Source organism: Phacochoerus africanus, chromosome 4, assembly GCF_016906955.1.
Source record: "Phacochoerus africanus isolate WHEZ1 chromosome 4, ROS_Pafr_v1, whole genome shotgun sequence".
Classification (NCBI taxonomy): Eukaryota; Metazoa; Chordata; class Mammalia; order Artiodactyla; family Suidae; genus Phacochoerus; species Phacochoerus africanus.
In genome coordinates, this window is record NC_062547.1 from 4,581,610 (window position 1) to 4,604,211 (window position 22,602).

Sequence of the window (22,602 nt, forward strand, 5' to 3'; positions counted from 1 at the left end):
CTGGGTCCTTAACCTCTAGGCTACCAGGGAACTCCTAGAAATAAATTCTAAGGATAAGGAAACCACATCAGGAGGGAGGCGGAAGGAGAGGAACCCTCCGTTTCTCGACTCCACTTTCCTGTAAACCCAAAACGGCCCTAAAAAATAAAGTCTGTTAAGTTTTTTTTTTTTTGTCTTTTGTCTTTTGTCTTTTTTGTTGTTGTTGCCATTTCTTGGGCCGCTCCCGCAGCATATGGAGGTTCCCAGGCTAGGGGTTGAATCGGAGCTGTAGCCACCGGCCTACGCCAGAGCCACAGCAACGCAGGATCCGAGCCGCACCTGCAACCTACACCACAGCTCACGGCAACGCCGGATCGTTAACCCACTGATCGAGGCCAGGGATCGAACCCGCAACCTCATGGTTCCTAGTCGGATTCGTTAACCACTGAGCCACAACAGGAACTCCCTGTTAAGTTTTTAAAAGGAAAGTCAAGGAGTTCTCCTGGGGTGCGGCAGTTTAAGGATCTGGGGGTGTCGCTGTAGCAGCCTGGGTCGCTGCTGTGGCTTGGGTTCCATCCTTGGCCTGGGAACTTTCACACGCCGTGGGAGCGGCCAAAAGAAGAAGAGAAAAAAATGAAGTTAAAAGGTATGTAAATCAAAAAGAAAACTCCTCAGACCCCAACAGTAAACAGGTAAAGACCACAAGCAAATGAGCAGAAGAAAAAAATACACCACCAGCAACCACGAGAAACAGGCAACCTCTCGGTAACACGCTAGTGGCAGGGAGAGGCCACGGCCACCAGCTCCATCAGAAGACTCTTTCACGCTCAGCGTGGGGGCAGCATGTCCCCACCTCCCAGGGGGCTGTCCCGGGTGCTCGCTTCCTAGACGGCAACACGGCTCAGAGACCCTGCAACCCGGTAACTTCCCCTCTGAGAAGCCAGCCCAAGGCAGCAGCTAGAAATGCACGTGGGCTCCTGCTCACAGAGGGTCCCCGAGGTTTCGTGAAGACGGCAAAACCCAAACCCTGTCGCTAATCTCAAGATTCATAAATGACAGGGCTGGGGTCCTGGTCCCTCCTTACAGGGCACCCCACAGCAGACTCTGGAGAAGGGCAGAGGCAGGAAAAGCCGGCTTAGGGTAAGGGGGCAAGGCAGCTGTATTTCTCTTTCTGACCTTGTCTGCAGAGCAGACACAGACTCACAGACGTGGAGAGCAGACCTGTGGTTGCTGGGGCGGCGGAGGGGGAGTGGGATGGATGGGGAGTTTGGGGCTGGTAGGTGCAAAGGACTATATTTAGAATGGATAAGCAGGAGTAACGGTCCTGACTCGTATCCGTAAGGACCTGAGTTCCATCCCTGGCCTCGCTCAGTGGGTTAAGGATCCGGCGTTGCCGTGAGCTGTGGTGTAGGTCGCAGATGCAGCTCAGATCTGGCGTTGCCGTGGCTGTGGTGTAGGCCGGCGGCTACAACTCTGATTTAACCTCTAGTCTGGGCATTTCCATATGCCACGGTTGCGGCCCTAAAAGGACCAAAAAAAAAAAAAAAAAAAAAAAGGATACGCAATGAGGTCCTTCTCTATAGCACAGGGAGCTACATCCAATCTCTCGTGATAGAGGACGGAGGACGGCATGAGAAAAAGAATGTGTGCATGTGCATGACTGGGCCACTGTGCTGTACGGCAGGAAGGGACACAACCTATAAATCAGCTACACTTTCATCCAAAACTTTTTCCAAAAAAAGGAAAGTCGGCTGTGAGGCTGCACCTACAACGAGAACAAATCTCACAAACCGGGACGTGTGCATCGACAAAAAGACAAGGAAACACCTCAAGAGGTTAACAGCAGCGATCTCCGGGTGGCAAAATTATGGGTGCTTTTTGTTTTTGCCACTGTTTTTCTTTTTTAATGATGTTTCCCCTTCTCCCGTGAAGATAAATGTCACTTCATCACAAGGGGAAAGCCAGGCTTCCGAAGACGGGTGCTGGGCTCATCCTTAGGTGAGTCTGGGAGGAGAGGTGCATCTGGACCCTGGGGACCCACGGGGTCCTTCTCCCTGGGCGACGGGGGGCTGGGGAGCACCCTAGGCCTCCATCAAATCGCCACGCATGGTGAACCTTGGCCTCCAGGTTCTGAGCCTTTTGGGAGGAAGAACAGCAGCAGGAGGAAAGGATGGAGCAGAAGCAGCCACGGCCCCCTGCGGCGCCTGGGGGTCCCCTGCACGAGGTGCCCGTCACGGGGGTTAGGGCCCCGTCCTGATCCAGCAGGACCGCCCGCTTAGCTGGGTTACTTCTGCAAAGACCCAATTTCCAAATTAGGGTCCGGGGGTGGGACTTACCCCGCGTGGGGACCTAGCTAAAAGGGCCTCACGGTTAATCCCCTCCCTCCACACCCCAACATGGGAAAAGGGGCAAAATAACAGCACATCCAGGGCACGGACCAGCCAAATCAACCCAGGTGAGAGAGGCAGGGCCCCTGAGCTCCCAGCCTCCAACCCAGCAGGTCGGTGGCCATCCCATCCGTCCCTCACGGAACCAACCACAGCCTCAAGGTCACGACCCCCAGGGAAGGACCAGCCCCCACGAGGATGCTCGCCCCCAAGGCCAGCACCACCCCCTGGACGGTTCCTCCTGCCGACTTCTTTTCCTGCTGCAGTCGGAAGCGAGACCAGCCTTCCCGCCGGCCTGAGGCGTCCTCAGCTGTGGTCCCAGCTCCAGGGGCTCCTTAGCCCGTCTCCCCCCTCGCAGCCCCCCCACAGGAGGCAGCGCCGACCTTGACCATGACTGGGGCTGCAGCCATGGGGCCAGAGCCTGGTCCCAGCACAGGCCACCGTCGTCCACACGGCAGTTCCTAAGGTCAGAAACAGCTTCGTGGTCCGCAGGCAGCTGGCTTATTTTGCTTCTTTAGCAACTGATTTTTTCCACCGCCCCCCTGGGGTAAGTGGTTGGACAAACACCGACCCCACAGCCCGGCACCCTGGCCCAGGAAACCACACGGAGTGACCACAGGGTCAAAAGCACAGAGGAAGTGGCTGGGCCGGGCGCTGGCTTGGCTGGAAACCTGAAGCCCAAGCAGCTGTCCACCCGCAGGGCCCGCCCCGGGCCGCCTGGCCAGCACTAGGGGAGGAGGCGGGGGGAGGGTGGGCTTACAGCCCCCTGGAACCGCCAGGCAGGCACCCCGCTTGGAGTCTGGGCCTGAGTGCACAGCTCTGAAATGGGATGACCCCTCTGCCCAGAAGCCAGGGGGTGGCCAGAGAGCGACAGGGTCAGTGCCAGGCTTGGGACCCCCACCCCCCAGAGCCAGCCCCCTCCTGCCCTGTCCCCAGGCTCCTCACGTGGTCCTTCTGCCCCTCGCCACACAGGCAGCCCCATACAAAGTCACACCCAACTTTGGCTCCCAGCCCATTTCCTCACTGGGGGACCCTGAGCAAGCCACCTGGCCAGTCCCCTCACAGGTGGGGACGTCGGTGTGGATAAGGCCCCCGGTGAGGCTGCAAGGGTCCCATGACAAAGCCGGTGAGCCCTGGGGCTCGAAGCAACCGCCCCAGAGCATGTCCCCTCCCAGGGGCACTGAACTCACGCACCCAAGGAGCCATCTCAGCAGGCTGGGCGGGGGTCAGGAGAGAGACCTACGAACAAAGCGTGGTTGGCAGGGCAAAGTGGGCAGGCAGCCTGGTCCCCCGAAACGCAGGAATGCGGGGAGGGGGCTGTCTAACAGCTGGTGACTTGCCTGCAGAAGGCTGTGTCCCACCTCTTCAGGTGGGTGGCTCAGTTCTTTAAAAAGCCCACACGAAGGGCCTTTCTGAGCCCAGGCGGACCACAGGTGTACCATAAGTGACCTTGGTGCCCGGCACGTGGGCGCTCCCGGGCCCAGGCGGTGCAGGCAGGGGTTGGCGCGGCCCCTGGGCCAGGCTGCCTGGGTTCCAGTCCTGTCTCTGCCCTGTCCCCCGTGGCCTTGAATGCTGACTGTCCGTGCTTACAAAGCAGGCCGGTCCCAGACCCTCTCCCACAGCCCCCTGCAAGGAGCACAGGGCTCCGAAGTGTGCCTGCCCGGTGACCCCCGAGAAACACTAAGCTCGCCCAGCCTGCCCAGCGGTGGAGGCCAAACTCACAGAGTGGGCTGAGCTGTATGAAAATGCCGCCTCTCTAGCTCAGAGGTGGTCAAGCACCCACAGTTCTCACAGTTCAACTAAAGAGCACCCCACTTTACAATCTGTAAGGCACCTTCGGAGACCCGATCTTGACTGGCACTCCCAGGTCGACGAGGCAGGAAAGCACTGCACTTCATCGGGGCCGCAGCCACATGAGGGAGGATCAAGGCTGGAGGCGGATGCTCGGATTCCCACCAGACCATGTCCCTGCGGCTGGCACGGGGGGGACCTGGGGCAGCCCCACTGGGCACAGTCACCAGAGTCGCTCCCGGCTCCAGGACGACCAAGGGACGACAGCTCTGGCAGAGCAGATGCTCCTGAGGGCAACTAACCAGCTTTCCCAGCTCTCTTCTGGGCCTGACAGGGGTCCCGCGGGAAGGCAGAGTCCACCTGTCCCCCCTCCCCGTGGAGATGGGAACAGAGCGAAACACCTCCCAGCTGGGCTGGCGATGCTGAGTGGAGGCCTGAGCCCATGGGAAGGTGCTCCATGCCGTGGGCAGAGAGGCAGCGGCGCAGGTGGGCTGCCCGCGAGCTAGGAGTGGAAAGGAAGCACCTCGATTCTCTGCACTAACAAGCCTGCAGCCCAAGGGCTCGGCCCAGCACACCCGGGGCCAGGTGTGCTGGGTGCTGCTTCCAGAGAATTAGAAAAGGCATAAGGCACAAGGACCCCATCAGTGGGTCCCAGACAGGGAACCTGCAGCTGTCACCAAAGCCCGAGAGGGCACCAGAGGGCAGGTGGCCAGGCGGGGCTGGCATGGCAAGGCCTTCCTCTGAGTGGCCCAGGGCGGGGAGGGGGGCGGTCCCCTGGGGCCTGGCCCCTGAGAGCCCAGGGCTGGCCTCCAAAGATAAAGGGAGCCCCCTGAGCCCGCAGGTCAGTCTAAGGCCAGGCTGGAGCTGCGCTTGGCTGCGGCAACAAGGCGAACAGCGGGCAGGCTGGGAGGGACGGGGCTCGTGGGGGAGGGGGTGATCGCTGTCTGACTGCGGCCCGTGGACAAGGGCACCGAGGGGGCTGCCCAGGAGGCGCCGTGTCTCACGGCCCAGCCCCACGATGCCGGTGTTTTCTTTCCAAGAGTATGGCCTGCTCCCCTCTCCTCTTTCATTCAATTTTAAAGTCTTCAGACTCAGACACAAAAGCACACACGCTGTGTGGCTCCATTTCTCTGACGTTCCGGAACAGGCAAGACTAATCCGCGGTGATGGGCACCAGGACAGCGGCTGCCCCCGTGGAGGGGGAAGGGGGCTGCCACGGGCGCTGGGGGATTTTCTGGGTGGTGGGGCTGCTCAGTGTCTGGCGTGGGCCGGTGGTTATGCAGACGGGACACAACGGCCAGAGCTCCTCGAGACAAACCCTTCCATACACTCAGAAGCTGTGCTTTTTACCGTCTGCAAGTTGTACCTCAATTTCCCAAAAAAAAAAAAAAAAGCAAGTTAGAGCTGGGGCCTGTGACACCGTTTCCTGGGACTGTGCAGTCTGATTTTCGTGCTATTAAAAATTCACGGTCCATGGCTGAGAACAGCAGCTGCCTTCTGTCTGCAGAGTCAACGCCAATCACAGCCCGGGCGGCGGCAGCCGCAGCCACAAGGGCCTCCTTTCTTTTGCCTCCGACCTACTTCCCTGATAAGTGACAAGACAGCCAGCCTGGGAACAAACGCACCCCTTATTCCTCGGCCCTGAGCCTCGGCTAATCCTCCCGGACAGACGGATGGATGCGAGGGGCCCAGTTGTCAGTCTGCTCGTCAGACCCGACAGCGGACGCCTCTGTTCCTCCCACGGCCGCAGCCCCGCCGTCTTTTTGTTCCCTGGCCTCGCCAACATCTGTGAAAAGTCCCGGCCGAGGTGCGGCGGGCAGCCCCGTCAACCACCAGGCCCACGCCTCCCGCCCCCGTGTGCAGCCCCCTCTGCACAGGCCTGGGGGGCAGCGGGGAACGCCCCAGCCCGGGCTGGCCACCCCCCGGGGGTGAGGCCACACGCCCTGGACCCGGGCCCCGGGTCACGTGCCCAGAAGCCCCCAGCGATGAGGAGGGCAGAGGGACAGAAGTCAGAAGAACAGGGCACGTCCCACAAAGGGCCGGCCCCCGGGACAGTGGGGGCGAGGGCAGCGACATTCCTCGGACAGCGGTGGGAACTCCCAAATACGGCCCCGCTACTGCTGTTTTTAGCCCATTCCACATAATTGGAAAAACATGGGGCAAACCAAAGCCAGCTGGGCACCTCCGCCTGCGCGGCCACGAGGGAGGGGGCAGGGAGGCCGGCGCTGGACGGCCGGGCTCTGGGACGGCGGCCTGCTCGGCCCCCCTGGGGCTCACCCAGCCCCCAGCAGAGCCAGGGCTCAGGAGGGGCCAGTGGCCAAGACAGCCCTCCAGTCTCAGAACCTACAGGACCCTCGCTGGGGCCACTTCAGGAGGGGCTGGGGCACCAGGCACACGGCACCCTGGAGCCAGCAGGTATCACCCCACCCCCAGGGCCGTGGGACACGAGACGCCCCTCAGCCCAAAGGCAGGGAGTCAGTCCCAACTCTCCCATCCTGTCTGTGTGCCCCACCCCCAGAAGGTGTCAAGGACACACAGCCTCTACTTTGTCCCCCGCGCCCCCCCCCCCCGGTCCCCAAGAGGGAAGTGCGCCAATCTCCCTACTTCACCGGTAAGGGAACTGCAGCTCGGAGGGCTCCCGTGACACCCCCACTTTGCTGGCGTCTGGCAACACTCGGATCCACCCCCCCCCACTCCATCCTCCACTCCTGGGGACCCTGCACCTCCCCGGGACGTCGCAGGCCCCCAGTTGCTGAGGTCCGAGCATCACCCCATCTCAGCTCCTTCCTTGGGGAAGGCACTGACCCCTACACAGGGCTGACTCTCGTTTGCTCAAAATCAGAAAGAAATGAGATTCACACACGTCACAAGGATTTCTTCAAACTCAACCCCGCGAAGCATAAAAGGTCAAACACTTGGCATGAGAGCCCCAGGAATCCGCAAGTCACGCCCGAGGCCCTGGCTTCAAATCTCAAGATGTTTCTGGCTGTGCCGGTGGTCGTTTCTGACTCGCTGCCCAGCAGCCTGCCTTGGGCACGTGTCCCGCGCAGAGGCGGCCCTCCACCTCCCACACCCTGTCCCTCATTGGGGGCTGAGGAACCTGGGCAGGACGTAAGGGGCTGAGTAATTCCGACCCAGCCAGGCCCCTGCCCCCACACCCTCCCAGCCTTCACCTGACAGAAAGGAGAGCCAGGAGCCCGGTGCACCCAGGACACTCAGCAGCCGTGTGAGGAGGGCTTCCCACCCACCTGCGCCCCCCCAGCTCCTCCTGGCACCATCAGGCCTCCACATCTACTTCCGATTCCAAATGTCCAGGGAAGGACTGCTCTCCTGCCACCAAGGCAGGCTGCCTGCCTGCCTGGCTCAAGTTCAAGTTCAAATTCAAGCACAGCTCATGTTTTCTTGGGTAGCCAGGCTTTCCTCTCAACAATCCCATCCTATTATCATCCCTTTTTACAGTGGAGGAAACTGAAGCACAGAGAGGCTGAGTCCGTTTCCCAAGATCACACAGCCAGCCGGGATCTAAGCCAAGACAGCATCAAACACGAGCTCCTTTTGTGGCTTAGCGGGTTAAGGACACGACGTTCTCTCTGAGGATGCAGGCTCGATCCCTGGCCTTGCGCAATGAGTTAAGGATTCGACATTGCTGCAAGCTTCTGTGTAGGTCACAGATGCAGCTCGGATCTGGGGTCGCCATGTCTGTGGCGCAGGCCGCGGCTGTAGCTGCTATTCAACCCCTGGCTCAGGAACTTCCACATGCCGCAAGCACAGCCATAAAAAGAGGAAAAAAAAAATGAGAGGATACATGCAGACTGGACACAGAAAGCCATCACATGACTGAAAATCGCTCTAAACTCTGGGTTGGCCTGAGACGAAATTTCCTCACCTCCCAGAAGTCTCTGGCAGGATCTCGACTGCTGACAAAGCTGTGTCACACATGGTGTCTCCTCTGGCACACCCATCCTGGAATAGCGGAAGTCCCACCAGCATACTCTCCGTCCATTTCCGTCTTTCCTAAAGGCCTTCCCTCCAGCCCAGGGTCACCTCCTGAGCCCTCGCTGCGTGGCCTTGGCTCTTCACCCTCACACCCCAGACCTCACGGACTCCACGGCCAAGAGGCGATCCCCGAGGGACCCAAAGGCGTCCTCTGCCAGCCCCTAACTCCACCCTCCCACCGGGCACGCCAGCCTCGGAAGACGCTCGCGGGCAGGACACTGGCGGCCCTCCATGGGCGCTGCTGCCTTCCGGCCAGCGAGGCGCCTGCACCAGGACCGCAAAGCTCTGCCAGTGACATTCAGTAGGATTTAGTGTCTCTTTGTCTTCATTTCACTTGTGATGCCAGCTGCTATCTCCAGGCAGCAGTCCAAAGGCACACTGCACGTGTAACTCCTATCCACCGGGATGCAAACCACACACCCGACGGACGCTGCTGCCCGCGAAGAGGAAAACCGCTCCCGTGCTCAGGCAATAGGACTAGAACCTTTTATTCTTTTGATTTTTAGGGCCACGCCCGCGGCATCTGGACGTTTCCATGTGGGGTCACAGTGGAGCTGCAGCTGCCAGCCTACGCCACAGCCACAGCAATGCCAGATCCGAGCCGCCTCTGTGACCTGCACCACAGCTCACGGCAATGCCAGATCCTTGCCCCACTGAGCAAGGCCAGCGGTTGAACCCTCGTCCTCATGGATCCGAGATGGGTTCATAACCTGCTCAGCCACCGTGGGAACTCCCGGATTACAGCCTTTTAATAAAACGTTTTTTCTTTAACACAGTATTTTGTGGCAAGGAGTGGAAAATGGAGAGTGAGAGGCCCACGTCCAAAAGCCCCCAGTGAGGGCGTCACTTTTTGTCTGAGGTCCTCGCTGCAGCTCCATCTCTGACTCCTGGCCTCTCCCCCAAACAGACGGGAAGGCCCTCGGAGACAGAGGCAGCTCTGGCTCACGCCCACGTCCCTCTGGAAGAAGAAACACCGAGTGATGCTGGGGAACCGCCTCGAGTTTCCAGAAAGCCGTCTTTGCTGGCGCACCCCCGCGACGCTCTGAGAAACTTCTGGGTTTCGTCTCAACTGCGACGAAAGCTCTTCGAGACGTCTGTTCACCCGCTCCCGCCCCGGCTGGCCCTGGACCACTTGGACTTGGAAGGAGCCAGGGCGGGAGGCAGCGAAGCCGCCACCATCCACCCCAGAACCCACCAGCGCGTGACTGAGAAGCAGGGGGTGGGAACCCGCGCTGGAAACGCCGGAGCCGGGCAGGCACATTCTCACCCGGAGACGACGCGCGGCCCATCCCTCCTGCGTCTCTGTGAGCCGGGCCCTCCTTCTGACCGGGCGCCCTAGAAGGGCTTCTGGAGCAAAAGCAGAAGGCTGCAGGCTGGGCGTAAAGAAGTCCCCCGCGCGCCTCTGTGCAGACCCCCTGCCCGGCCCCACACGCCCACCCAAGCAGGGGCCCCTCGGAATGACAACAAAAACGTTTTTCTTCTGCGCGCTTGGCATTCTCCAACGGAGTTATTTGTCAAAGTGTCCTTCTCAGCCTGGGGTGGGGGTGGGGGCACGGGGGGACGAAAACAGTGCTTACACAGACCAGCGAAGGTGGCCCCGAGCAGCTGAGTCTGCAGGCTGGCAACTGGGGATCAGCCCCCACCCCACCCACACTCCCGCCCCACCCCTGCCCAACAGCTTCCGACAGGAAGGAGCGCCTTTGCTGCTAATCCCCCAGTTCCACCCAGGAGGTGTCAGTGTCAGCAGAGCATCCAGCCCCCTGGGGTTCGGCCTCCTCCAGGAAGCCCTCCCGTGTACACTCCCCCTACTCCTTTCCCTGCAGTTAATGCCTGCACAGGGGGCTACCATCTGCTCACAGAGCTCAACCCCAGGTGGCGTCCCCAGAGCTACCGGGGTATTCAGCAGAACAGCCTAGAACCTTTGCTGCTTCTAGGTGGAAAAGAAATCAGCCCTTCCCCGGGGGGATGGCAGGACCCTTGGACCACGCGGGCAAACCCAGCCCCTCGGGCCGGAGGAGGTGCCAATGACGGGAATGTGGGCATGGCTGCCGTATACTGTGCACCCACTACGCACAGGGTCCCGGGCAGGGCGTGGCCTGTGACACCCCGCCGTCTCACAGATGAGGCAGGGAGGCAGAGTGACAAGGTCCAGGCACCATCCACCCCAGATGACCAAGCGCCCTCTGTCCCCCAGGGAACCTTCTGGAACCCCAGGCCTCTCCGACTGTGCAACCTCATGGGACCGTGCCTCTGGGCCCTATTAGGGTTCACACCCCGTCTCTGCCCTCACCCCCTTCCTGGAACTCTGACGCATGAAGGATCCCACGGGGGCCCCTTAACAAAAGTAGCTACACAAGGCCTCCATCGGGGCAGGCACCATCGCGTGATCCACCTTTAGGGGGGTAACGTCCATCCCCACTCGTTCCCCAAACGTCCACATGCAGCCTGGCTCCAGACACTCAGAGTGGCCAGAGTTGGTGACAACATGTGCATCCGGCCAGACCCCTCCCTCTCCCAGAATAGACACTGCCAACCGATCCAATGCACGGCTCGGCCAGACAGCGCCCGTCAATGGCAGCAGCAGACACCGCATCCAGATCCCTCTAATTCTGGGGCCAGGCCCCGAGCCAGCCTCTCATGGCAGCACAACTTAGAAATTGCAAACACACAAAAAGAGCAGAAACGGCCAACAAGGGAAAGATGGTTCAAAGGGATGCTTACTTGATAAAATATTCCTCAGACACCAAAACGCTTGGTTTTGAAACCTCAGACCTCTTGGAATTGCAAATGCTCCTGCAATAACGTCAAGTGAAATGTACAGACGCAAACAGCAGAGAAAGAGACACCGAACCATTTGGACTGCCTCCCGACTTCCCTTTAGTTTCTCCAAAACTCAAAGCAGGTCTGGCCCATCCCCTGCAGGGACCACTGCAAAATGAAAATGCAGGGCCCCTGGTTCAAAACCCATGAAGCGTCTCAAGGACCCGCTCTGCCGTCCGTCTCAGGTGGCCAGGCCCCCACGTCCCCTGTACCTTATTCTCACCTCGGCCTCTCACCTGGGTCCTTCTCATAACTTATTCGTTGGTGTGCCTGCTCCCCTCCTGTCGACCCCGCCCCCACGAGCACAGGTGCTGTGTGAGGGCCGGGGAAGTAGGCCTTTCTCCTTAACTGCTTTATGCTCAGCTCCCTGCACGCAACGAACACATGGGAATTACCTGGGGAACTTAGCAGACTCCATATTTTCAGATTTCCCATCGTAAACTCTTTTTTTTTTTCATTTTTTGGCCACCCTGCAGCTTGTGGAATTCCCAAGTCAGGGATCAGTTCCGAGCTGCAGGTACAACCTGTGCTGCAGCTGCAGCAACACCCAATCCTTTAACCCACTGTGCCGGGCGGGGATCAAACCTGCATTCTGGTGCTGCAGAGACACCACCCATCCTGTTACGCCACAGTGGGAACTCCAGCACGAGTGTTTTGCTTTCAACCTGTGCCCAAGTTCTGCTCATGCCTCCTGCCGTCTGCCCCCAGGCCACCCGAGAAGCCCCTGCCTTCCCGTTCTTTCCCCCCAGTGGGACTGGCCCTGTCACCTCTCACTCCCCACCCTGCTCGCTGGCCAGGCCCGAGTCTGCCAGGGACCGGCCGTATCCTGGACACACGTCATTTCCAGGAGAGCACACCCTGAACCCGACACCTGGCCATAAAGGTCCCCAGGCAGCACCCCAGAGAAAGTGACATTTCATTAAAAACAATCGGAGCAAGAGGCCTGGAAGCAGCAAGTGCCCGAAAATTAAGGTGGAGAGTAAAGAGGCAGAGAAATCCCTGAGGCAAAGGCAATTACTGTGTGAGAGGGAAACCAGCTGAACGTGGTGCATCTGAAAGAAAACTCCCATTAAGAATGTGTTCTGGGAGCTCCTGTCGTGGCGCAGTGGTTAACGAATCCGACTAGGAACCACGAGGTTGTGGGTTCAATCCCTGGCCCCGCTCAGCGAGTTAAGGAGCCGGCATCGCCATGAGCTGGGTATAGATCGCAGACACAGCTCGGATCCTGCGTGGCTGTGGCGTAGGCTTGGTGGCCACAACTCCGATTAGACCCCTAGCCTGGGAACTTCCATGTGCCGTGGGTGCAGCCCTAAAGAGACAAACAAAAAGAATGTTCTTAGGAGCTGCCATTGTGGCTCAGCCGGTTAAGAACCTGACGAGTATCCATGAGCATGCAAGTTCGATCCCTGGCCTCGCTCAGTGGGTTAAGGATCTGGCACTGCCAAAAGCTGCGGTGTAGGTCACAGATGGGGCTTAGACCTGGCGTGGCTGTGGCGCAGGCTGGCAGCTGTGGCTCCGATATGACCCCTAGCCTGGGAACCTCCATATGCTATGGGTGCAGCCATTTAAAAAAAAAAAAAAAAGAATGTGTTGGCAATCTAAGTTTTCACGGGGGGTTATCACGGCAGGGAGGCTCCACGGGAACGGGAGGCAAGGCTGAAAGTGAATTGCAAATTCCGCATCAAAGTGGAAATGCTTATGAAAAAGCAGAAAAGTAAAGGCGAGGGCTCCCTGAGGGTGCGCGGTACCGTGGCGTCCGCGCATTTGAGAGGCGGGAGGAGGATGCCCAGCCAGGCGCCTCCCGCTTCTCGTTTTCCACCAGCGCTCGCGCTACAATCAACAGTCGCGGTTTCATAGTTCACGACAGCCAGCTTTTAGGGCGAGACCTGTCTGACACGACCTCGCTTCATAGATCAGATCCCGAGCTCCAGCCTGAGCTCCAGCAGAGCCCAGATCTGACCGTGCATCCGGCTGCCAGGCCGCCTGAAGAAAGCAGAGGATGGGTCCCCCCGCCACCGCCACCGCCGGCGGCCACCCTCCCGCCAGCCGCTCCCCAGCTCACCTGCCTTGCACGTCTGGCCGTTGCCCTGAAGCTGCACGCCAGTGGGGCAGGCGCACGCGTAGTAAGGCTCCCTCGGGGACAGCAGGCACAGGTGGGAGCAGCCGCCGTTGTCCTCCTCACACCGGGTGTGGACTGGGGACAACAGGGCAGGTGGGAGAAGGTTCCAGAAAGGGCCCTGGACCCCTACACCCCGTGGGTCCCGTGTGCGCATCCTCGCTGCCCTGCCCCCTCCTCCCGACCTCCTACTGCAAGAAGCCCCATCTTCTTCAGAGCCACTCGAAGGACCCCGCCTTTGTGAAGGCTGCCCCCAGCCCCCTCGGCAGGACCCAGGACCTGCCAGTGCGGAAAAGGTGGGGCCCTGGATCAGAGAGGCCTGTCTCATCTTTGCGACCTGCTTGGACCCCGCGGGCTCTACACGGATGCTTGCGGCCACACCTGGACACAGGTCCGAGCCTCTGGGTGCTGATGGCCACGCTCTTCATCCTCTGAAGCCCTTCCACGACCAACGTGCAACCGAAGGGACAAAGGCTCCTGGCATCCCCCTCCGCCCGGGGCAGGGAAGGGGTGGCACCCGTGAAACGCGAAGTATTGTTAAACCACCCGCATTTAAGGACCACGATGTCCCCCCCCAGACAACCACTCCAGAGAGCCCACCCTTGGACCCCACTCTTAAGTTCAAAGTTGGAACCGTCAGTGACACTGGCCAGGAAGCACCAGCCCTCCCGCCGCCGTGGTCCCCATGCAAGAGCAGGGGGTAGGCCTCGCAGGAGCAGGTGAGTTCAAGGCCCTGGTCCCTGCTGGCTGCCTTTCCACCAGGGACCAGTGCCACCACCCCAGGGGGACCCAGGCAGAGAACTGTGACTCAGAGCAGATCTTTCATTCATAGACGCGTCACTTCCACGGGGCCTTGAAAACAGGGCACCTTCCTTGGGAATCCCTTTGCCACCCCGGGGCAGGGCCCTGCCTGGAGCACCCCCACACCAGCTCTGCAGAGGGGGCCTCTCCCATCCCCCCCACCTGCCCTGCACTCTGCTCACACCCCCCTCCCCTCCAACGAGCACCCCCTTTTCTTCTCCCCCAGACCACAGGCTTCTGCTGGGGGAACATCCCAGCCACCCTCCCCCTGGCCCCGGGCCCCACTTACAGTAAGGCTGCCGCTCAGGGGCTGAGGACCTGAATGTCCATGGGCGAATAGAGGGCGCTCAGAATCTCCTTCCTCTTCTCCCCGGTCCTCTTGTTACAGGCGTGGATGGAGCGGGTCTGCCAGTCCGTCCAGTACAGAGTGTCTCCGGAGAGCGTCAGGGCAAAGGGGTGTGTCAGGCTGCCCTCCACCACCTTCTGCCTGCAGGGGTCAGGGGCGGAGGGAGGCGCCATCAGGGGGTCCCCACGGCGGCCCCAGTCCTGACGGCCTTCCCTCATCACAGCCATCAGCGCTGCCCAGGAGCTGGGAGGAAGCAGCGTGCGACCAGGCCGGAGCACCCCAAGAACCCTCTGCCAGGCTCGCAGGGCACCTTGCAGACCTAGCTGGCTTCCCACCACCACCCCTGAGGGTGACGCGGGCGCCCCTGCACATCCAGCTGCCCCCCGTCCAACCTGTCGCTACAGTGGTGACCCCTGGGAGAACGCCCCACGGAGAAGAAGGAAGGAAAGTGGCCGGAACGAAGCCACCGCTGGTCACAATGAGCTGGGGACACGCAGGCCTGTCCGGCCCTGACACTTTAGCAACGTAATACAGATCGGACCACGTGTGCTTGCTCATTCCTATAATGCCAGTGATTTATATTCTCAAGGCAAATCACACTTGCACCACCGTGCAAAAAAGCCATTCACTTCTGTGTGCTTGTAAAACCCAGCAAATGAGAACTTGTCTTTAACAAGATTATGGAGGCTGGTGATGGAGTCGTGATGTACGCAGCTGGTAGCATGTGATTCTCTGGTTGAAGGACCCTTGTCCCACGACAGGCTCCCAGAGGTGGGGGCCACAGTTGGGCAGTCACCACCATGTCCTCAGCCCCTGGCACAGCACCTCGGAGACAGTAACGCTGCAAAGGTGCCACTGAACAACAAACACACACTCCTGGGCTTGCCTGATCGGACCCAACATTGCCTCTTTGGTGGATTTTTTTTTTTTTTCGGCTTTTTAGGGCTGCACCTGCAGCATGTGGAGGTTCCCAGGCTAGGGGCTGAATCAGAGCTGCAGCTGCCAGCCTACGCCACAGCCACAGCGACGCAGGATCCGAGCCACGTCTGCCACCCATACCATAGCTCACGGCAATGCCAGATCCTCAGCCTACTAAGTAAGGCCAGGGATCGAACCCTCATCCGCATGGATCCCCGTCAGGTTCATTATCGCTCAGCCACAACAGGAACTCCGCCTCTTTGTTTTTTTGGATGTCACTTTCTAAAACAATTTACTAAATACAAAGGATCGTAAGAGAATACTATGAAGAACTGTGTGACAGCAAGCTTGAAAACCTGGCAAAAACGAATTTATTTGTAGAACCACACAATCTCCCAAGATTGAATCATAAAGAAACAGCAAATCTGAATAGACCAATAACTAGTAACAAAATTGAATCTGTAATCAAAAAACTCCCCCTAAACAAAAGTCCAGGTACAGACAGCTTCATAGGTAAATTCTACCAAACCTTTAAAGAAGAGTTAATACCTGTCTTTCTCAAATTATTCCAAAATATGGAAGAAGAGTGATAGAATAGCTACTACCAAAAAGACAAGAAACAACAAGTGTTGGCAAGGATGTGGAGAAACGGGAACTCTCGTGCACAGTTGGTGGGGATGTAAGTTAGTGCAGCCACTATGGAAAAGAGTAAAAAAACTGGAAATAACCCTATGATCCAGCAATTCCATATCTGGGTATTTTTCCAAAGAAAATGAAAACACAAATTTGAAAAGATATATGTACCCCTATGTTCTCTGCAGCATTACTGACAACAGCCAAGGTACGGAATCAACCTAGGGGTCCACTGACAGAGTAACTGAATGGATACAGACGATGGAATATTACTTAGTCATAAAAAAGGATGAAGTCTTGTCATTTGCGGCAACCGGGATGGACCAGAGAGTGTTATGCTAAGTGAAAAAGTCAGACAGAGAAAGATACCATATGATTTCAATTATATCTAAAATCTAAAAAACAAAACAAAGAGAAACAGACTCACAGATACAGAGAACAAACAGGTAGCTGCCAAAAGGGAGGGGGTAGGGAATCAGATGAAACACATGAAGGGGATCAGAGGTACAAACTTCCAGCTACAAGATAAATAAGTTACACATATTTTGTATGTCCACGTAGGAAATAGAGTCAATAATACTATAACAACTTTGTATGGTGATGGATGGTTAACTGATCTTATTGTGATCATTTCATAATCGATACACTTGACACCTGAAACTAATAATATTGTATGTTAATTATAACGCACTACAAAAAAATTTTTTAAGCCCAAACTTACAGAGGACAGACTACAGGTTGCCAGAGGTGGGGGATGGATGAAATGGGTGCAGAGGGTGAAAGGTACCAATTTCAGTTGTAAGATAAAAAAAGTCCTGAGAATGTCATATACAGCATGGTGACTTCAGTTAAAAATATTGTCTTGTATATTTAATTTTTTATATTACTCAATAAATTTATTACACTTATAGTTGTACAATGATTATCACAACCCAATTTCATAGCATTTCCATCTCAAACCCTCAGTGCATCCCCTGCCCCCCCCCCCAAACTGTCTCCTTTGGAAACCATGTTTTTCAAAGTCTATGAATCACTATCTGTTCTGCAAAGAAGTTCATTGTATCCTTTTTTCAGATTGTCTTGTATATTTAAAAGTTGCCAGGAGTTCCCATCCGGGCTCAGCAGAAACGAATCTGACGAGCACCCATGAGGAGGCAGGTTTGATCCCTGGCCTCACTCAGTGGGGTTAAGGATCCAGCGTTGCCTCATCGTAAACTGTGGTGCAGGGTCGCAGATGTGGCTCGGATCTGGCGTTGCTGTGGCTGTGGTGTAGACCTGTGTCTACAGCTCCAATTTGACCCCTAGACTGCGAACCTCCATATGCTGCAGGTGCTGCCTTAAAAAAGTAATAACAATTAAAAAATAAAAGTGGCCAAGAGAGTAGATCTTGAAAGTTCTCCTCACCAGGGAAACAATTATAACCACGTACAGGGATGGATATCACCTCAATTTATTATGGTAACCGCGTCCCAATAGATACAGGTAACGAATCACGAAGCCACACACCTAAAACTAACAGGATGCTATACGTCCATGATATCTCAAGCAAAACCCCCAAAATAAACAAACAAAAAAAGGTCTTGATGTGAAACTGATATAACACCAATGGACCACTTCCATGTGAATAATCAGGGCTACAGTAGCCTGTTCGGAATGTTATGCAACCAGCAGCTCCCACTGTTTCCCAAACATTTCCACGGGTTTGGCGGACACCTTCGGGCCAGGGTGGATGGTCCCGCTATGGAGCTTCCTGTACGGGCATTTATTTCAATGCTCATTTTCAATGCTTTGGAGGCAGAAGCCTAGGAGTGGAATTGCTGGATTCTACCGTAATCCCATGTTTACACCCTGAGGAGCCACGAAACTGCTTCGCGTAATGTCACGCAGAAGCCAGAGGCCCATCACGTCTCGGGCTGCTCCTCCTCCCCGGAGCCCTGCCTCGGTGGAAGGCCCCATGGGAAGCTAGTGCCAGTTCTCGGCTCGCCTCACCCCTGCTCTCAGGCCGCCCCTTCCCTCTGGGCGCAGCTCCGGCCACGCCCTCCCGCTCCGTCCCGGACCGGACCGCTCTGAGCACCCAGGCTTCACGGAGCGCTTCCTGCGCCCAGACGCCGTGCACCCACCTTTACAGGCATCGCTGCATCGGGCCCTGAGAAGTTCTCTAGGAAGTACAAGCACGGTCCCCAATTCACACTTGAGGCCCCAGGGCTCAGAGCAGTGAAGCAGCCGAGCCACAGTCCCCGGTGAGCGGGGCCGGGCAGGTCTGTCTGGCTCCAGCACCCACCCTCTTTCCCAGCAGCTCACGTGCCATCTGAACAGTCCTGGGCACTGGCCACCTGGCCCACTGGTGAGGCAGGTGGAAGGGGGGTGAGGGTGGGCCCTGGGGTCACAGTGCCTCACTTCCAGGCTTGGCTCTGACGAGCTAGCTGTGTGGCCTTGGGCAAGCTCATGTGCCTCTCTGTGCATTATCATAGTACAGGATCATGAGCGCAAACACTTTAAAGGGTTAGTGTGAGCGTTAAATGAACTGACAAATGTCCCAGCAAACAGCAAGTGTTAGGGAAGGGTTAGCCGCCACCGCCGCCGCCACCATTACCACGCCACCACCAGCGCTTCCACCATAATCACCAACCACCACCACCATCGCCGCCGTTCCCCCACTATCACCACCACTACCGTTATGGCTTTTTATTTATTTATTTATTTATTTAGCTTTTTAGGGCCGCACCCACGGCATATGGAGGTTCCCAGGCTAGGGGTCGAATCGGAGCTGTAGCTGCCGGCCTACACCACAGCCACAGCAACACGGGATCCGAGCCGCACCTGTAACCTACAGTACAGTTCACGGCAACGCCGGATCCTTAACCCACAGCAAGGCCAGGGATCAAACCTGCAACCTCATGGTTCCTAGTTGGGTCTGTTAACCACTGAGCCATGACGGGAACTCCTCCTGTTACGTTTTAAATGCCACCATCATCCTCACTGTCCCTCACCGCAATCCTTGCCCAGGGCACCCCTAACCTGCAGCCTCTCTAGACTCTACTATCCACCCTTCAGAACTGCCAGGATCACTCAGCTCTCCAAGGACCACGGCTCCCCACACAGCCGCACCTTCCAAACCTCCAACCAGACCCCAGGCCGGTCTACGCTCTCAGGGACAACAGGATAAAAAGCTCCAGACCAGCTGGGTACACACCTCAGCCCCGAGAAGTTCAAGGGGAATGGAGGCCTCCTGCCAACAGCCACGAGAGCGACATTACAGGTGGCTCCTCCAACCCCAGTGGGGCCTTCGGTGACCCAAGCCCCAGCCAGGAGCTTGGCTATAACCCCAGGACACACTCAGAGCTAGAGCCACCCAGCTAAGCCACTCCTGATTCCTGATTCCTGATTTCCCCAACAAATGTCTGCTGTTTCAGGCTGTCAAGGTTCGGGTTCTTTGTTACCCAGCAAGAGATGACTATGGCACGAGCCTGGATAAAATGAGGCAAAGCTGCCACTTCCTCACATCTGCTCCAGTTGGCGTCTGCCTATGTCTGCAGAGGTCCAGCCAGCGAGCCCTCCCCGCGCAGGGTCGCCATGGCCCTCCGCGCCCGCACGTGCCCTGTCTGATCCAGGAGCCCCATTGGTACAGAAACAGGATCTGTCCTTCGGGGAGGATCCTGGCACAGAGCCAGGAGGTAGTACTTGGCCAAGGAATAAACTGCCCTTCACCTGTACCCGGAGGGGACATTCCCATACTCAAAGCGTCAGGAGGTAGGGGAGCTGTTAAGCCGACCAGAAAGTTCTAAAGGCTGGGACCCACAAGGAAAGCATCCTTTTCGTCCACTCATTCATTCAGCCTATTTTATTGAGCAGCTACTAGGTGTAAGGCCCTCTGACAAGACAGGAATGCAGTGAACACAAGACTGGGCTGCTCCCACCCCGGACGCCTAGTGCTGGGGGAGGAGGGGCCCCGAGAACTCTTTGCGACCCCGCTGGACCCTGGGGCCTCAGGTCTGCAATCCCTTATCTGCAATTCTGAAATCCCCCAAACTCTGAAATTGGAAAGAGTTTTGTTTCTCATTTGGTGGCAAAACCCGGCCGTGGAGGGGGGGCTCTCTATAGACTTTTTAGTCCCACTTAGAACGAACATGCCACATTCTGCTGTGAAATAGATGCCGATGCCACCCCGACCCGGCCTGGTGGGACGTCAGAGGTGGCGTGGGCCCTCCGGTACCAATCGAAGTTCTGAGAGGTCTTGCATGCCCCAGGCGCCCAGGGTTTCAGGTCTGAGACCATGGGCCGGAGTTGAGAAGGACCAGCTGGGGCGGGACGGGGGCCCCGTGGGGAAGGTGGGGGCCCCGAGCCCGGCGGCAGGCACTGACCGGAACGAGCCGTCCAGGTTGGCCCGGTGGATGAAGCTGAGCTTGGCGTCGGCCCAGTACAGCTTCTGCTCCTCCAGGTCGATGGTCAGCCCGTTGGGCCAGTAGATGTCCGAGTCCACGATGACCTTCCGGCTGCTGCCGTCCATCCCCGCCCGCTCGATCCGGGGTGTCTCACCCCAGTCTGTCCAGTACATGTACCTATGGAGGAGGACAGAGGCACAGGGAAAGACAGCTGTACACGTCTGCTTCCGGGCTTTGCTTTCTGTCTACACAAACGGTTTGCATAGGAAGCAGACACAGTGAATCGGCCCTAAAATCTCACCCAGCAGAGCCAACCAGCGTTCACGACCTGGGGTGTTATTCCTTCCTATTTGCTTTCTAGGCACGTGGTAATCAATTAACCTTTAAATGAAGCTGGATAATTAAACATACTTGTTTCCACTTGCATAGGAGTTTCCACTCGTTTACTAAAATACTCTGGGTGCCCTCTCCTTCTCACTAATGGAAATCTTCCTTGGTTTTTTCTTGCCTTTTTTTTCCTTCTCTTTTTCAGGACAGCGCTCACGGCATATGGAGATTCCGAGGCCAGGGGTCTCATGAGAGCTGTAGCCGCCGGCCTACACCACAGCCACAGCAACACCAGATCCGAGCCACATCTGTGACCTACACCACAGCTCACGGCAACGCCGGACCCTTAACCCACTGAGCGAGGCCAGGGATTGAACCCGCAACCTCATGGTTCCCAGTTGGATTTGTTTCTGCTGTGCCATGATGGGAACTCCTTCCTTGTTCTTTTAATGGCAATATAATACTGTAAATTATTTAAATCCTTCCACATTGGATGTGAGAGTTGCTTGTGATTTTTTTTGCTACTGTGAAAATGCTAAATGATCTTCTAAACGGCAGTTAAACCATGGAGAATGGAATATTATTCGGTGCCACAAAGAAGCAAGCTGTTAGGAGTTCCCATCATGGCTCAGCGGTTAACGAACCCAACTAGGATCCATGAGGACGCGGGTTCGATCCCTGGCCTTGCTCAGGGGGTGAAGGATCTGGCGTTGCCGTGAGCTGGGGTGTAGGTCGCAGACGCGGCTCAGATTCCTCATGGCTGTGGCTGTGCTGTAGGCCGGCAGTGGTAGCTCTGATCGGACCCCTAGCCTGGGAACTCCACATGCCTTGGAGGGCCCCTAAAAAGACAAAAAAAAAGACAAAAGAGAAGAGAAATGAGCTATTAGGACAGGAATAGACATGGAGGGACGTTAAACGCATATGACAAAGTGCAAGAGGCAATGGTGAAGAGCAACGCCCTCGATGATTCCAGCTCACGACATGCCGTCGAGGGCAAAACTCCGAGACAGTGAAAAGATCAGGGGCTTCGGGGGCTAGAGGGGGATGAAGTGGTGGTGCGGGGAGGATTTGAAGGGCGGCAAAATGGTTCTGTAGGATAATATAATGGTGGGTACGTGACATTAAATCTCTGTGGAGAGACACGACACGTCCATGGGTGTCAGTGAACGCCGTACCCTCGCCTTCACTTTGCTGTGAAGCTAAAACTGCTTTGAAAAAATAAAGTCTATTAAAAACAACATGTAGGTGAGGTATACACTGAAATGTAACGGAGTTATTCATGGGAGTTCCCTGGTGGCTCAGATTAAGGACCTGGCGTTGTCACAGCGACGGCTCGGGTGGCTACTGCGGCATGGGTTCGATCCCCGGCCTGGAGAGATTCCACATGCTGCAGGTGTGGCCAAAGGAAAAACCCGGAGCTATTCCTGGGTGGGTCTGTGGGTGACTGGCATCTGCTTAAGCACATCCTCGGAGCTTCCAGCCACAGCGCACCATCTCCTTAGAGGCCTCCTTATCTGATGCCCCTCCTTGGGGGCAGAGATCACATGCTGCTGGGCATCCAGGGTGACAGGTCCAAACCCCAGCAGTGCCCAGCTGTCCAGGCGGGGCACTCGCTCTGTGTGGAGGCTGGGCGGGCCCTTTGGTGGAGAGCAGAGGGGAGGGGAACCCCACCAGCCTGGAGGACACAGACCCTTGGTTCTAGGTCCAGGCGCCCGTGGACAGGTCAGGACACAAGCGATGGCAGAGTGGCTTTACTCTGTCCACCAGCGTCTCTCTGAAGAGAAGGGGGGACGGTGCCCGGATTTCCATTTGAGGATCTCTCCCATTCGAGGTCCAGGAACCTCTCCAGGGGTGTGGTCTCCCCACACCCCCCTGTCCGGGCTGGGCACGGGTCAGTCCTGAGCAATCAGCAAGTCGCCCTGGGTCTCGGTGACTGCTTCAGGGACAGGCAGCTGGCTCGCCCTGGGTCAACGGGAGTCAGCCTGGAAAGGGTCTCCGGGGAGCCACCTGCGCCATCTGTTTTGGGAGGGCCTGCTGGGGAGAGGCGGTGCCACGGGACATCTCGCAGGTGAGAACAGGTCACTTCTCAGATGGCCGGTGAGCTGT

The 22,602-nt window shown here is 57.3% G+C and overlaps 1 protein-coding gene across 1 annotated transcript in view; it reads right to left on the reverse strand.

Annotated features, from left to right (window-relative positions):
* LRP5 (LDL receptor related protein 5) overlaps positions 1 to 22,602 on the reverse strand; it is a 121,806-nt gene that overhangs the window by 62,323 nt on the left and 36,881 nt on the right. The window contains 4 exon segments of the mRNA XM_047775070.1: positions 13,036 to 13,167; positions 14,180 to 14,198; positions 14,200 to 14,377; positions 20,149 to 20,346. Of these exon segments, the coding sequence (XP_047631026.1) occupies positions 13,036 to 13,167; positions 14,180 to 14,198; positions 14,200 to 14,377; positions 20,149 to 20,346 (527 nt within the window).